Below are 17,736 nucleotides of genomic sequence, written 5' to 3'. Positions count from 1 at the left end.
TGCCATCATGGAAATATTGTGGGCTGACTTGCACAACTGCAGAGCTGCAATGGATGGCTATAAACTCCTCAGAAGGGAGAGGTGAGGAAGGGGAGGTGGTGGGATAGCCCTGAATGGTAGGGTGTGTCTTGACTATCTAGAGCTTGATAATGGTGACAAAAGGGTCACATGTTTATGGGTAAGAATTGGGGGGGAAGCCAACAGGGCAGATATCATAGCGGGAGTCTGTTACAGACCACCAGACCAGGATGAAGAGAGAGATGAAACAGCCTATAAGCAGCTGGGGGAAGTCTCATGATCACTAGTCCTTGCGCTCATGCTGGACCAACTTACCAGATGTCTGCTGGAAATACAATACAGAAGAGAAGAACGTCTAAGAGGTACCTGGAGTGTGTGGAAGGTAACTTCCTGACATAGCTGGTGAATCAGCCAGCTAGGGAAGGTGCCACACTGGACCCGTTGTTTGCAAACAGAGAAGGACATGTGGGTGATATGACCATTGGAGGCCATCTTGGGCATAGCAGTCACAAAATTACAGTGTTTGATTCTCAGAGAAGTAAGGAGGGGTCAGCATATCAGCCACCTTGGACTTCTGGAGGGCAGGCTTTGGCCTGGTTATCAGAGTCCCTTGGGAGGCAGCCCTGGAGGACAAAGGAGTCCAGAAGGGCTGGACATTCTTCAAGAAGAAAGTGGTGGAAGGCACAGAGGCAAGCCAGCCCCATGCGCTGAAAGACAAGCTGGCAGCGGAGATGACCAACCTGGCTGAACAGAGAGCTCTGGCTGAACTCAGAGGGGGGGCAGGGCGGGGGGTAAAGAGTGTTTATGACCTTTGGCAGAAGGGGCAGGCAACTCTGGAGGACTACAAGAGTGTCATGGGGTTATGCAGGGAGAAAATTAGAGGGGGCAAAGCCCAGCCAGAACTTAACCTGGCTGCTGCTGTAAAAGACAATTAAAAAAAAGTTTCTATAAATACATTAGCAACAAAAGGAGGGCTGAGAATAATTTACTGGATGCAGGCAGAAACGTAATGACAAAGGCTGAGGAAAAGGCTGAGGTAATTAACGCCACCTCTGCCTCAGGCTTTAGTAGTACAGGTCAGTTGTTCTCCAGGTGCCAGCCCCCTGAGCTGGAAGACAGCGACATGGAGCAGAATGAAGCCCCCATAATCCAAAGGGAAATGACAGGCGACCTGCTACACCATTTGGACACACGTAAGTGTATGGGGCTGGATGGAATCTACTCAAGGGTACTGAGGGAGCTGGTGGAACTGCTCACCAAACCACTTTCCATCATTTATCAACAGTCCCGTCTAACCGAGGAGGTCAGCCAGCATGGTGCCCATCTGCAAGAAGGCCAGGAAGGAGGATCCAGGGAGCCGCAGCCCTGCCAGCCTGGCCTCGCTGCTGGGGAAGGTTATGGAGCAGATCATCCTGAGTGCCATCACACAACACATGCAGGACAACAGGGGGATCAGGCCTACTGAGCATGGGGTTATGAAAGGCAGGTGCTGCCCGACGAGCCTGATCTCCTTCTATGACAAGACGACCCAGCTAGTGGATGAGGGAAAGGCTGTGGATGGTGTCTGCCTAGAGTTCAGTCAAGCCTTTGACACAGTCACCCACACCATTCTCCTGGAGACACTGGCTGCTCAGGGCTTGGGCATGTGTACTCTTTGCTGAATTAAAAGCTGGCTGGACAGCCGAACCCAAAGAGCCAAAGGGCAGCGGTGAATGGAGCTACAATCCAGCTGGCAGCTGGTCACAGGTGGTGTTCCCCAGGGCTCGGTAATGGGGCCAGTGCTGTTTAATATCTTTATTGATGACCTGGATGAGGGGATCGAGTGCACCCTCAGTCAGTTTGCAGATGACACCAAGCTGGGGGGAGTGCTGACCTGCCTGAGGGCAGGAGGCTCTGCAGAGGGACCTGGGCAGGCTGGAGCGATGGGCCCAGGCCAGTGGTGTGAGGGTCAGCAGGGCTCAGTGCCGGGTCCTGCCCTTGGGTCACACCAGCCCCACGCAGCGCTACAGGCTGGGGCAGAGCGGCTGGAAAGGGCCTGGTGGGAAAGGGCCTGGGGGTGCTGGGTGACGGCCGGCTGGGCAGGAGCCAGCAGTGTGCCCAGGGGGCCCAGGCGGCCAGCAGCACCCTGGCTGGTGTCCCCAGCAGGGTGGCCAGCGGGACCAGGGCAGTGACCGTCCCTGCACTGGGCACTGCTGAGGCCGCCCCTCGAACCCTGCGTTCAAGACAGACGTTGAGGTGCCAGAGCATGCCCAGAGAAGGGCGACGGAGCTGGTGAAGACTCTGGAGCAGAAGTCTTAGAAGAGAACTGGAATTGTTTAGTCTGGAGAAGAGGCTCAATGGGGGCCTTACTGCTTTCTACAATTACCTGAAAGGGGATCGTAGGCAGGTGGGTGTTGGTCTCTTCTCCCAGGTAAGAACAGATAGGATTGAGAGGAAGTGGCCTCAAGTTGTGCCAGTGGAAGCTGAGATTGGATATTAGGAAAAATTTCTTCACAGAAAGGGTGGTCAACTCACCATACCTGGAGGTAAGACACGTAGATGCAGTGCTTAGGAAAATGGTTTAGTGCTGGATTTGGCCAGTGCTATGTTAACAGTTGGACTTTATCTTAGAGGAATGATTCTATGATTATATATTGATAGATAGACTAAGATTTTTTTTTATGTATTTGTCATGAATTCAAGACAGCATTTGACTTGGGAGCTACAGTGCAAGTTTTTGCCTGTCTGTAAAGGTGGGAGGGAAGGGGCCTGCACAAGCAGCTTGTCATAGCTCTGGTCCACCCCACCAGGAAGCAGAACAACACACTTGGGCATGGAAGCAGACAGAGCCACAAAAGTACTCTCAGCAATGACACAACTAAGCCTAAGTAACACTGTATTATGAATTACTTCTCACACTGCTCTACCCAGATTTAAGCACACAGTGATACTACTGCACATTAAGAGGCCTATTACACTATCACTCCTTTTTAGGTACCTCCTAGACTTCAGGTAGATTTGAAAACTGCAAAACAGATCAAACAAGATCCAGCACCTGTAGCCACAGGCCTCCTAGCAAATGGACAGAATTATTCCTCAAGCAAGAGCTAAGTACCTTGGTCTTGTTGTCAACTTTTCCCTCCCTAGAGTAGTTTTATAACATAGCTGAACTAGTTTTAACTACAGACTACTGCTCAGAGGCACTCCCTTTCTGCCCTTCCCCTCTTTCTGGCATGTGCTGCGCTTCTCTGTGGTGCTGACATTTGTCTGATCCCACAGTGACCTAGCTGAGATACTTAAACCACCACATAACACGTGTAATATCAGAATTTTATCAGTTTAACTTAGCAAGTATATAGTTTGAAAAGATGCAGCAAGACAATTATGCAGCTTCACTAGCAGCAAAGATTCCCTCCATGTTCCTTCTCTTCTGTGCTGCCATCACCACCACCCAAACAAGACACAGTGCCAGCATCTGTGCTCATACAATCCTGCTTCAGCCTACTCAACAGAAAGTTAAATCTGGCTTTTTCCTCCTACTTTAGGTTGTCTTCTGCCAAATTAAGAGTTACAACACCTTAGGGAAGGCTGCACGAAGCTCTAGAGCATATTCAAGAAGGTGGCTGCAAATATGCTGCCAAGATCACCAGAGAAGATTAAAAATAGGGTCTCCTTACTCCTCAGGCTTCAGTGGGCTTTCAGAAGAGCTGAGTGGCCCACAGACAAGCAGCATAAGTGTACTCATCAGGGAGTCAGAGGAGGACCAGTGTCAGCACAAAGGAAGCATCAGGGCCATAAGACTCTAGAAATGTACATGAGTACTAGGGTCAGGCCCCTGAAAACTCTTCCCCAACCAACTTTTCATCAGTTTTTCTTCACAGCATTATGTCCTTTATATCTTGCTCGCTGCCATTATTTGCCTGCTAGAAACAGCTAACTAGAAGTAATTACTAGTGAAGACTGGCAGTGTTTTCTACAAGTGACTCGAAGTAATACCTAAGGCATGCCACTGGCTCAAAGGAAGAGATCACCCTGCAGAAACGTGTTGGTACCATTTCAGGACACTTTTGCTTGGCTGATGGCCCAGGTCAGTGCATCCCACCAAACAACCAGCGTTCTCAGGTAGGCAGTCTTCCCAATCCTCCACTCTTGCCACTTGCTTACATCTCATGCAACAGCCATATGAACACACAGCACATCAATCCACCCACCTGCCAACCTAACAGTTACACAAGTGTCAGATCCAACAAGGAGGAGCAGAAACACAACTGGGGACAATTGGAAAGGGCTTAGCAATTGTAATTAAAAAACAATTAACATGTCACTTGGCCTTGACAAAATGCTCAGAGACAGAGGGAAGTAGACAAATCTGAAAGAAGAAAATGCTGGGTAAGATTCAAGTGCCCACTTTGTAGTACAGACTTTTGTGGCTGTCTGCCAGCAGAGAAACAGTCATAGGTTTGTGCATGCCTGCAAAAAAAATGAAACAACTGTAATCCTACTGTTTGCATACTAGACTTTTATGTTGAAAAGCATGCTGCAATTGGTTAATGTTTCATCACATGCCTGCTGAGAGCAGAAGGCAGACCAAACATTTCATTCACTTTCAACACATTTTCTCCTGTACTACACTCAACCTACAGACAAAAAGGACCTCAGAATGTAATGCACTGAAGTCACAATAGGTAGTGGAGATGAAGGGGAATGATTTAAAAAAAAACTAGAACGAGCTCCCAAATAGCAAGAGTCAACACTTTTTCACCACAAGTCAAACCAAAGGTCCCAAGATGGAACTGAGTGAGAAAGAACCTAGATTGTGATCATTATTATTTTTCAGAAGGTGAATGTTCTCAAAAATCAAACATCAATTTGCTATTCCAGTTTTGGGAAGTAGTTCAATCAGTGGCTACGAATAAAGACAAATATACAATGCAGAACAGTAGAAATCTTATCTAGTGGTATTTGACATTCTGAATTTAAAATCTTCATACACCATGGAAATTCTTTAAGAAGTATCTTCCAAGTGTTATCATAAAAGTCATGTTCAACCCAGCCTTTTTATAAGGGAGAGCAGTGTGGGGGGAGTTTAAACTTCTTTCAAATATGGTTTGGGGTTTTAAGTAGAAAAGAATTATCTTTCAGGAAGAAGAAAAAGCAAACACTGCAGACCTCAACTTAAAACCAGCAAACATTCCTTTCTTTTAAATCTAGGAATTCCTCTCCTGCTCCCCTCTCTGCCCCCACACCTGCACAATAAAAAGAAACAAACAGACTCCCATAAAATAGATAGTAGTTAAACCTGAAGTAATGGGAACCCTTTTACTGTCCAAATGCTAGACAGTTTACAATTCAGCAAGCTGAAATGAAGTATGCTTAAAAACACAGCAAGATGCCTACAACACAGCCATTACTGCATCATATTAAGCATTTAAATGAACACACAGTTCTTCCTTGTAGTCTATCTGCAAGCTGCCATCAAAATAGCGATTCATTCCCTCTTTCTGCTTTCCCTCAGCCTACCGGTGGCTATAAAGCAGTCAGCACCACAAGATGAATTGGATCAGTCTGCTGATCAGAGAGCTATCCCACAGAAAAAAATAGCTTGCTGATCTGAGTCACCATGTAGCCACATGCTCACTGAAGGCAGACTAGAATGGCAGAAATGCTTAGAAAGTTGTAAGGGTAGGAGGGGATTCGGATTATCCCTTTGAGCATCAAATCAAGAGCCACTAAGGCTTAGAAATAGAAGTGCTTTTTGATACAGACTCCTTGCAACAAATGTTATGCAACTTCAGAGAACTGCATCCAGCACGATTTGTATTTAATTTCTGAAAGTATCTCCAGTGGATGGCAGTACCCCTGGGCCAGATAAACCAACCATGTCAGACAGCTTTTAGTACAGGATCAACCCCTCAGTGTTAAGTATGGGATCTTTTAAAGCTCAGAGCTTCGGAACATTTGCACTGTGAGACTATTCAGTTTGTGACTTATTTTGCAAGTCTACAGGATTAAAATAGCTCAGCCCTATTCATTTCATAAGGCACAAGTGTAAATTAAGTAATTTGCTAAACACTAGGTAATGTACTTCCTACAGACCCCAGGTTGCTCCTCACTGCTCCCTTTGTGCCAAAGATGCCACCCATCAACATTGTCCAATTTCTTCTCCCTAAAAGCTTCCAATCCAATTAACAGCCAGTAACAGAATTATGTTAGTGACTAAACAGGAACTACATTAATAAATCATAAAGCAGATACTATGCCAATATTTTTCCCTATTTTTCAGTGGATGACAGGCCATTTTTTATTTAATTAACTGAGCTGCAATGTTTCCAGAGTACAAAAGAGCATACCACTGAAGAAGAAACCTTACTTAAACACCAATTCACACAAATTTGAACACGGTCCCAGGCCCTATTAATCCCAGTTGGGGTAATACAAAAAAAAAGATGTAAACCTTGTCTGGACTACACTATTGTCAGTAATATAGTGTCACTGCCCTCATGCTGCAAATGCCTTGAAAAGCTTGAACAAGCCTCCTACAAGGAGCATCAGAAACTGAAGAACGCAATTATTAACATTTTCTTTTGAACATTTGTAAGTAATACTTCTATACTCAACACCATATTTGAAGGGCTTTTTTTTTTTAATGTTTCCAACAGATACAAATCAGAAAAACTTGGTAAATTTCACCTGTCTTCTCCCTCTAAAAAAAAAAACCAAACCTAAACGACCGAAAAACCAAAACCACATAACACTTTGGTTCACAGACCCTCAAAAACATCGTTTTCTTCCCTTACCACTACACAACCTACATAAAACAATCTGCTCAGAAATGCTGTTATGAAACATAAGTATCATCTCTCAAAAATGCTTAAAAGGGAGAAGCATCTTAATTTTGAAACATCTCAGTAGTATTCTAAAAGGTTCACAGGTATGACCATTAACAATGGTATTTCAACCGCCCACTGTACCACCTTATACTGCACAGTCAGTATGGCAGGCAGGGAAAAAGCAGTAAAAAACCCCCAGACTCCTGCAGCCTGAAAATCATGTCTACTCCCCCCTCTCTCCATCACCCATCACAGGGATCTGTAAGGATGAAGGCCAGTAGATTTTCTCACTTTCCAGTTGCTACTCCTATTACTAACATTCAACAGTTCAAAATTATGTTCTCATGATGAGAAGAGTCTCAGTTTTCTACCTCTTTTTAACCCAGACTCTTAATTTAACAAGGCTTGCAAGAAAAATGCATGTTGATTTCAGCTAAAAAAGTGTTTCAGTAGAAAGTGCTTAGGATATCTCAATTACAGCTCATTACGTTGTCAGAAATCCAATTTTTAGCAGCTTGATTATTCTATGTCTAAAAAGGTATGTATATAAATAAAGAAATATGTTTCTGCTTCATTATGAAGTGTAGCTCACTTTTTATTATCAAAGTATTATTAAAGTACCATTATCAAAGTAGCAGTCGCCTGGAAAGTCATTAATATGCAGGCATATTGAACCAAGACCTGAAGACAAACACTAAATAAAAACAGGACACTTGCAACCAATGTAAACAAGGGTGAACATTCATTTTTACAGATTCCTCTACATGGACTGTACTGCTGATAAAGCAGAGATGAACCCTACCAAGGGTGGGGAAAAAAAAAACAACCCCCAAACAGTCCTTGCTTTACAGAGAGGTGTTTCTGAAGAGGGGGGAACAACGATTTAAGTGGACTAAAACAAACCAACTGCCAGCAAAAGCTACATTATTAGTTGTCCCACTGGTCTAATGAAAAAAAGATTGATCCACTAAAACACCAATTAAGTGTTCAAAAATTCCACAGCAAAAAAGTTACAAAGCACTACCAAGACAGTACTAACGTTAAATTTACTATAATGTTTCACTTTGGCCTTCTAGCTTTGTCTACACTTGTAAACATGTTTTTACCTTACTTGTCCAGAGGACAGCATTAAGACTTCATGCATGCTACAACTTCAATAATTTGACTCAAGGTATGAATTCACCCAGGCCAACTATGAGAAGGTATAGTCTAGCCTACATCCTCATCCAGCTATCAATAGAAGAAACGCATTTAAGAAAATGCAAAACTATTCACTTTGAAATTAGCAAAAAGAAAAACTTTTTTGATCTATAGCAAAATGTTTCTCACAAAATAATCATTTATTTTAAACCACAGTGTTCAGTACAATGTAAACCAAATATTGCGTCAAAACCACAGAACATAATTTCAATTAAAGTATAAAAATCCCAGTGTACTCTGACACCACTTTTTGGCATTATACAAGTCCCAGGGAGTGATGGACACAAATACTGAAGGGTACTCTAGTAAACCAATAAAACTAGTTACATACTTAACATTCCACAGAGCAGTTTTGACAGAAATTACACAAATTAAGTCACTTATCTACCCCCCTACTTGCCCACTTTAATAAAAAGTTATGCCTTTATGGAAACACGGCTCACGTAAAGCCTTGGCTTCTTTAAAACCTTTATATCCTGACGAAGACTAGATTCTATGTCATCTTACAGTTCAGCTTCTTCCACTCCAGCTGACTTACAAGGCTGGATACTTTTTTGTCCTCCAAGAGCATCACATACTCACCTAACCCAATTAATTTCATTTCCATGATCTTATCTTCCCCTTCCATGCAAACCACTCAGACATGGTTTGTTTTTAAAGCCTACCTGTCACATCTACTTCAGCATCTTCTCTACTCTCAACAGGAGCGTATTATCCAGTCCACTACAATCTCTCTCCTTTAAATTTACACTAGAGTCTTTAATCTAGGTTTTGGTTCCTTGCATTCTGTTAAATCATTCATGTCCAGAGCTCCTGCTACCATACTGTCACCCCAAAGTTTATAGTCCAGGCCTTACCCTTCTGGCTCACACTATTAAAAAATTGGCCTTTCCTCACTGCCTCCAATATTATGGGGTTTCTCCCACGTTTTCTGGTTCTGCACTGTTTTGCTTCCCCTAATTATATATCTCGTAATACAAAAACTCAATTCAACCACAATCTTAGTATAAACAACTCAAAAATTAACTCTGGCTTTCTCCTGATCTCTCTTCCCCTAAGGATTACCTAAATTTAAGTCTTGTGACTAAACAGTATCAGGTACATTTCAACTTGTTTAAAACAAGCAACATACACAATTTATATCTTCCACATAACCTCCTTCTCAGTCTATCATTCTGTAATAGTCCAGACAGGAGCCTGGGTGTCATCTTTTAGGAAAATAAAAAAAAATAATCACAAAACAAAGGTTGGAAGGCACCTCTGGAGACCAGCTACTCCAGCCCTCTGGCTCAAGGTAGGGTTAACTAGAGGAGGTTTCTCAGGAGCATCCAGTCAGCCTTTCCTGTCTCCAAGGCTGGATCCTCCACAACCTCTGGAAAGCCTGTTCCAGTGTTGTACCATGAAAGTCTTTTTTTGTTTAAAATTAGTCTTTCATTTTAACTTGTGCTTGCTTTCTCTCATCTTGCCACTGGGCACCACTGACAAGAGTCTTGCTCAGTCATCCTCATGCTCCACCACCATCCCAGAAGGGTATTTACACACATTGATTGGATCCCCCTGAGCCTTCTCCAGGCTGAATAGTCCCAGCTCTCAGCCCCTTCTTGTATGCCAAATGTTGCAGTCCCGTTATCACCTCTGTAGCCCTAAGCCTGACTGGCTCCAGTATATCTATGTGTATCATACTGGGGAGCCCAGACTGCGCGCTGCCCTCCAGACACAGCATTACTGGTGCCGTGTAGAGGGGAATGCTCACTTCTCTCAACCTGCCAGCAACACAGCACAGGATACTGTTGGCTTTCTTTGCCACAACAGGCACACTGCTGTTCATAGTCAAACTGGCATCCACCAGCACTCGCAGGTCCTCTGCCAAGCTGCTTTCTAGCCAGCCAGACCCCAGCCTGTGCTGACGCATGGAGTTACTCCTGCAAGGTACAGGACTTGGCATTTTCCTTGGCTGAGTTTCATGAGGTTCCTGTCAGACCACTTCTCCAGCTTGTCTGGGACCCTCTGAGTGGCAGCACACCCACCTGCTGTATCAGCCATACATCCCAGTTCTGTAATGTCAAACTTGCTGGTATGTCCCATTAACCAGCTCATTAATGAAGATGTCAAACACTACTGGCACCAGCACTGACACTGCCTATTGTTCTGTGCATGTCAAACTTAGCATTGCTTCAGTGGTTTTCACTTTCTATCACAAGCTATAATTACCCCATCTATGCACCGAAATTTGGTCCAACTTTAAGCAGGAGTTGGAACTTAACATTGAACAGATATTTCCTGCCTGAAGCATTTCTATTTCCTTCACAGTGTTGAAAAGGACTCTCACCTCTGCCTCTAGGTTATTAGTCTCAATCACTTGTGTGTTCCCATACCCTGTCATTTCCCTGTGTGCCTCCCCAGTAACTGTACTTGACCTCGTATCTTTGCATTGCTATCCTTCAGATTTGCCTCTGCTACAATGCTGTCATCCACTTGCTCAGTATAAGCAATCCATCAAGTTCTAAGGATTTAACACTCAACAGCAAGGATCTTAAGGTTTCTGCATAGTGTCTGTCCTCAGTGCACAATTGTTGGGGGAAGGGTTACTGAGAGGAACAGCAGGAAGATGAAAAAGTTACCCAAGATCAAACAGAAGCCTCACATAACTTCCCAGCTTTTCATGCTTCTCTAGTGTCCCAGTTTGTGGTCAAACATCCAAGTCCTTTTTCACGTGCTTCTAACCCTCTAAGAATTTCCATCAAAAAAGATTACTAACACAGATCATGGGCTTGCTCCATTCGCTGTTACACATATACAAGGTCACAGCCAACAATCTATCGTCAAATTTACCAACATTTTACATCAATCTTGTCATCAATTACATAAACTGAAAAAAATATTTACCCTAAGGTAGACAATCTGCATGGAAAATTTAAGCATATGTGGTTCAAGTTCAATTAAGATTCAACTAAGGAAGGAAGGAAGACAAACCCAAGAACATATGTGGCATTCTGCATGTAGCTAGACTTCTTCCAGCCACATCCTAGAGAAGCCCCAGTACAATCACACTTCACAGTTTTCTGTTTGTTTATCAAGAAAAGAGAAGGGTACCTCTTATCTCAGAAAGAAGTATTTGCATTATCTCCAAAGCCTATCAAAATGTTAGTTCACTTATGCTTGGTAACTATACTAGATTCTATAGATCTATACTAGATCCCATCCTGGCTCCTATCCGTGACAAGACTGCCTCTGAAGCACTTCCACAAACCAAAGAAAATGCAACCATTGATGGCAAACTGAGTAACTACTGCTGCTTTTAACAGCTACTTTAGCCAATCTATTGCCAGATGCTTACACTGTAAAATACAAGACAGCCCAAAGGAAAAAGACAGCCCTACCAACAAGCAAAAAGGTCAAAAGGCGATGACAAAAGACAAGCAGAGGGGTCAGAGAACAGAGAAAGGCAAGCCTGGACGCAAATCATGGGCTGAGCAACAAGGGAAGGACAGAAACACGGGGTGACAAGACAATCAAATAGGGCCAAGAGAAATCGAATTGTTATTTTCTTAAGAACGAAAGGTCACAATTACTATACAGTAACAGACTATCAACCAAAAGATCAAAATGACTTCACATAAAAAAAAACCAGGTCAAACATTGGCTACGTGGGTCTTTTTGTTTAGGTTTGGAAGCCATGTTTAGAAAGCTCTTCAACATTGCAGAAGTACTTCAGGAAACTTGAGTTTTAAACATCTGTGCAAACAATTTCCTCCTTGTGTGTATATGCATTACACTAAGGCTATTAATTACTTTTAGTTACATTCAGGTGTTTTATTACATATATGTTGCAGAAGGTCTTGGGTTTCACTCAGCAGACAAAGCACAATGGGCCCAGTTATATCCATGCCACGTGAATGCAGAATTCATTATTTCTTCATTTACTACCATAACTTACAGACTATTTTTAAAACCTAAAACCAGCAATATGTTTATGAATTAAATGACATGCACTGCCCTTCCCACTTACACCTGGGAACCAAGACAACAAACCACCTCAGTATCAACTGTTGGTGCCCTGAAGTGATTTATATTGAGTGCTATAATTAGAATTGCTACTGACAACTGTTACAAGAGCAATGGAGAGACAAAACCAGAACACACAGCTCCATGAGTTCGGTTTTGTGGACCAGGCAAACAAAACAGCAAGAGACAAACAGCTTAAGAGATTTACCAAACACTTTCTAGGAACTCTGTGGCAGAAGCAGCATTGAGTGCCAACCACCAAAGATTGAAGTTGACTTCCTTAACTTAAAGCCATTCCTCAGCCCCAGAATAACTTTACAATACACATCTCTACTTAAGTGTTCAAGCTGAAATAACAACAAGCAGTGAGAGAATTATTCAGAGAGAAAATATAATACCTTTCATTCATTTCTAGACTGAAGTCTGAAGACACAGTAGGGAAGTGAGATCAGATTGATCATGCTTAAAGGCATTTTCTAGGTTCTGCAGGCTTCACTTGCCAGCTTTGTTTCCGAAGGAGGCATACCACATTCAGTAAGCTCCTGTCAGCATTAAACTAGAATCATTTATTATGAAATACAGTTAAAACAGCAAATCAGCTGCTACATATCTTGATAGCCAGTGATGCACAATTGCAAGATGCGTTAAGAATGCCATAAACCCCAATAAAACAGCTTTAGTTTTGTTTTGGTTGTTTTTTGGGGAGTTGGTTGGGGTTTTTAACCTTCCCCCCCGATTTCAGAAGACTTCTGTTCCATTCTTCGTATGTCCTTAGAATGAAAGTCAGTAAGAACCATTAAATAGACTTTAGCACATTTAATAGACTGCTAAAATATAAAAATTTACTCCTCAACTTCCAGAACAACACTTCAACTAATGCTATAAATCTTTTTTCCTTATTAGCACATCATACACATGGTCTTCCATTTCAGGTTAGGTTTAGTTCTGAAAGTTCATTTCAGTTGCCCAAAAAACTACACCACCTGAGATAGTTTCAGTCAGTATACCAGATAATCTTCAAGACTGAACTCTTCCTACTGGATCAGTTGATGGCTTAACTCCAGCTGAATAGCCTATATGCATGCAAGGAAGGGTCTTAGTCAAGGTCCCAAGTTGGGTATAAACTTGTTGGTAACTCAGACATGTCCAATATCACAGCCTTACTATGCAGAGTAATATATGCAAACTGCATTTTAATTACTAGCTATAAAAACCTATTTGGTCCATGTTTATTGCACTTGCTTCACTGACTCAGTACTAAGGAAGGAGCACCAAACCAAGACCCATTTCATAATCACATACATTAGACAATTTATGAAGATCAGCCTTTTCACTTAACAGTGCAACTATCTGCATTTTATTGCCTCAGCCTACCTGTCTGTTTTAAAGGAATATGAAATCAACACACCCTACTATACTTATTTATAAATCAAGACCATCCAAAGTGGGGAAGGGCAGTACAGGAAAGAGGTGGCAAGAACCAGACTTTACAAATGCAGTATGGTAGAACAGACATCCTTCCTCAAGTGAAGCCTTGTACAGTACCTCAGGTATCCAAAACCTACATCTTTTAAAGCAACTACAGCACAAACCAACACAGCTGAAATGCTGTCATGACCTTAACAGCTGACAGCACTTCAAGACAAAAAAGCTTACTTTCTTTAATAATCCCATTTATCTACTTAATTCAGACATGTTATAAGCATTTCGCTAAACCAAACATCTAAAATACCGATGGGGAACCACAGAGGCATGTCTGCCTAGGCCACAACAGCTTTGCTGACATGTTTCAACATTGTCTTAGCACTTCAGTGCCACAGATCAAACCCTTCCAACTCAACAGTTAACCAGCGCTGACCAAGGACAAACAGCCCCTACCCCAGTGACTGTTAAAAAATGTTGAACCAATACTGTCCATAAAGAGAAAACAGGAAGACTAATTAGTTTTGTCATTCTTTACCTTCTTTACTTCCTGTAGCAGGTACAGTGTAAGCAGTTTTCAGTGTATGACAAGTACACATAATACATCCTCCCACGGATATCCATTAAAAGGAGAGTCCATCTGTAATCGAGGATCCCTTCATGCCTCAGTGGTCTAGGAAAGGATGCTGCGTGCTATGTCTGCTGGCCCAGACAAAGCAGTCTCTGTGAGATGGGGGGAACTTGTAACAGTGTCCAGCCACCAGAGTTTTCAGGCCACAGCATTAAAAATCACCGTCTGTCTGGATTCCCTTCTCAGCAAAGGCACTCCAGCAGTCAAAGCAAATACAGTCAATTATCCCCTTCTGCTAATTCTCTTCACAGTGGTATCTCACTTGCAGGACTGGGCCATTCCTACAGACACCATTCCACCAGACAGCCCCACAGCCCTCCTCCTTTGCACTGGGCAGCACTTGCAGCTGGCATAGGCTCCAAAGTCATCAGAGCAGCACTTTCTCCAGCCATTAGCTATATCCCACCAGCTCCAGTTCCCAGCACCACCACTGCCACTGTAAGCACATCTCCCTGGGACTGCTGCTGTAAGTATCCAGCATTTCTTTAGTTTCACTACAAACCAAGGGCAGCTGTGTGGTCACACTGTGGGGAGCAGCAGTCCTATTCCCACAGATCTGCCAAATCACTGTAATTGGGGCAGCTCCTCTACAACAGCCTGCCAACCCAACATAGCTTGCAATTTGGTCACTTCAGTGCTACCAGCTGCGCATCTCTGACCAAGACCCTCCTTTTCACAAAGAGCACTAAATACCCCTGTCTCTGGACCTGCTGAGACAGTAGCTCAAGCGCTCTACTGGAAACACTTTTCTCCAGAAATCTTAGAGGCTGGGACATGATCACCACAATTCTTACCCATCCCCTTCACAGCTGGCAAGGTTTTCCACCTGCTACCACATTTGTTTGCATTAACTCTCCATGCACAGTATGTACACTTGTTAACACAGATTCCAATAACAAAAAACCACAACTCCTTCCAAGTTTCACACCACTGCAAATACTCCAGCCCTGGGCTACATCAGGTCCAGCTGCTGCCTGCCTTCCCCACCAATTACTGTCACAGGCAAAACAGTCAACTGAGGAAATTCTACTTAAATTATTGCTAATTAAAAGGCTACTGATTACCAAATTGGGTATTGAGAAAAAAAAAAACAACCAACCAAACTTTCAGAGTTTTGTCCTCCTCCCCCAAGTGGGAGGTCTTAAGTCTTCAGAAACCTTTCCTCCCCACCTTTCTATGTGAACTGTGCATGTTTCCACTGCTCCTTACACTCAGTTCCTCCCAAGCCCTTTGGTGAGGTGACGCAGAAGGTGAGGTTCAGTGTGTAATGATTCTTCTGCCACACCTTACTTCTTACTCATTTTCCTCCACTGCTGGCTGCTGCTTAACTGTTACTCTGCTCTAGCAGGTGTACCTGCTCTGAAGTGATTAACCTGCAGGTTGCAATCCCTTCGGCTGAGTCTCTGCCCCAGTATAGCTCTCCCATGGGCTGCAGTCTCTTCAGGGGTGGGTCACCCACAGGCTGCAGTCCCTCAGGGCATCTCCAATCCAGCACAGGTTGCCCACAGGTCACAGTTCCTTCAGGGGTATGTGTACTTGCTCTAGCTTGGCTTACCTGCAGCCCAGAGTCCATTCAGGAGCGTCCCTGCTCCAGTGTACAGCCTCCACAGGAGGCAGTCCCTTTAAGGGTGTAGCTCTTATGGCAATGGATTGGTTGACAGTATGTCCCCTTCTATTCTCTCCTCTCACATCTAAGTGTACCTCATCCTTCTTCCTCCTGTTTATTCCCTCACAAGTCTTTCCCCCAGCTCCATTTATGTCTCCTGCCCCTCACAGCTGCCACCCTTAAAGCTTTATGAACAGCAGCACCACATACACACACCTGCTAAACTGAGGTTTTAACATGCAATGGGCTGTTTTCATCAGCTTCGAAGCTGTTCAGAATCAGCTGTGCCCACAGTAGTCCACGGTCTCTTCCCCCACCAGGCACCCTTGCAGCTCCCTAGGAGCGAAATCCTGCCATTTGTGCCCAAGACAACACATACAGCTAGTTTTCAAGACAGAAGACAATTATAAGTAGTGAATAAAAGATCTAGACCAAACCAGAGTACAGAAAAATGGTTAGAGCTTGTAAGTGAACTCACATTTAAAAAAAAAACAACAAAAGAACAAGGCAACTGTGACCAAGGGCAGCAGTAGCAAATCTCTTATCCACCAATTCAAGAGGCTTTGCCTTCAGCAAGGGCTGGGATTTATCACAGATACCTATCACATGCATGTGGAACAGCAAGAAAGGGGAACAGATAAGCACAAGCACAGCAAACAAATTCAGGTATTTTCTAATCCCTGCAGTGATGCAACAGCGGCCTTTTATTTAAGGGAGTAAAAACACAGTCCTCTACGAAAGAGAGATGTATTCTTCATCCTTTCCCCCACATAACCACAGTCAATTCCTCTGCCAAGCTCAAGCAGGGATCAGCTTTTTTTCCCTCAGCCACCAAAATGCAAACATCCCTCAAACTCCTCAAGCATTTTTCTTCAGAGTTATCCAAGAAGGTTCTGGACACACACTATACACTTCTTTTTGCCGGTGCTACCATTACTTCTCAATAAAAACTGTACTTATAGCTAAAATTCTGCCAGGCCGGCACCGGGTACCGCACTACCCGGGCGGCGGTGCCGCTCGCTCGCTGCACGGCTAGCACGCACATTCCGTCCCCGCCGGCGCCAGAGCCCCGCTTCACCGGCGCCCCGGCGGGCACCGCGCCCCGCGCAGCGCTGCCGCAGCCGTCACGGCGCAGGCACCCGCGCCCAGGGGGCACCTCCGCGCCCACGGCGGCCGCGCCGAGCCCACCCCCGGGCGGGCGCCCCCCGCACGCCGGCCCAGGTGCGCCCCGCCGGGCCCCGCCAGCGGGAGGGCGGCGGGCGGCGCCCCGTGCCCGGCATCCGGGGGACCGGGCGGCGGGGCAGGCCGTGCGCTGGCGGGGGACGAGGCCCGCTGCGCCGCTCCTCAGTAGCCGGGCCGCCCTCGGCGCAACGGCGGGGGGCGAAGTGGAGGGGGGCGAGGAAACAACGCCGGCGCCATCCCCGCCCTCGCCGCGGCCCGCGCTTACGTGTAGATGATGGACATGAAGTGCATGAGCCAGAGCACGACGAAGAGGACGAGCCCGAAGATGGCGAGTCCCTCCAGGGCCAGGGCCAGCACCGCCATCCCTGGGGCGCGGCGGCCCGAGCAGGAACCGCCGGCGGCGCGGGAGCGGGGCGCGGGAAGGCGGCTGGGCGGGCGGCCTGCCTGCCTGCGTGCGGGGCGACAGCTGCCGCGGACGGGCTCGCCAGGTGCCTCCTGCTGCTGCTGCTGCCGCCGCTCCCCCGGCCCGGCGCCCTCCGCGCCGCCGGCCACTCGCGCACTGGCGAGCCTGGGGCCCGTCCCGGCCCGCCCCGCCGCTCCGTCAGGCGCAGGCACCGCCCGCCCTGCGCGCCGGCTGACACCGGGGAGGCGGGGCGGGCGGCTCGGTCCGTTACGGCGGCGCCGCCGCCCGGCGCGCAGGGCGGGGCCTGGTCCGGGGTTTGCTCCGCCGCCGGCTGCGTGACCTTTCGAAGCGCTCCTGCCCCGCCGGGGCCTTGCCGCCGCCCCTGGGGAGGCCGCAGCCCTTTATCCGCAGAAGGCGGGCGGGGGGCGGCCGGCCGGTTGTGGCCGAGCTGATCCAGCAC

At 45.7% G+C, this 17,736-nt stretch overlaps 1 protein-coding gene across 1 annotated transcript in view; it reads right to left on the bottom strand.

Moving 5' to 3' along the window:
* The window catches only part of UGCG (UDP-glucose ceramide glucosyltransferase), a 34,384-nt gene extending 16,853 nt beyond the window's left edge, over positions 1-17,531 (bottom strand). Inside the window, exon 1 of the mRNA XM_080372452.1 lies at positions 17,139-17,531. Within this exon, the coding sequence (XP_080228578.1) occupies positions 17,139-17,236 (98 nt within the window). The 5' untranslated portion in view covers positions 17,237-17,531. The remainder of the gene's footprint in view (positions 1-17,138) is intronic.
* Positions 17,532-17,736: the final 205 nt, after the last annotated feature.

The sequence above is a fragment of the Falco punctatus genome (genome assembly GCF_963210335.1).
Source record: "Falco punctatus genome assembly, chromosome: Z".
NCBI classification, from domain to species: Eukaryota; Metazoa; Chordata; class Aves; order Falconiformes; family Falconidae; genus Falco; species Falco punctatus.
Note: the sequence above shows the minus strand (reverse complement) of the source record. Positions and strands in the feature narration are given on the sequence as shown.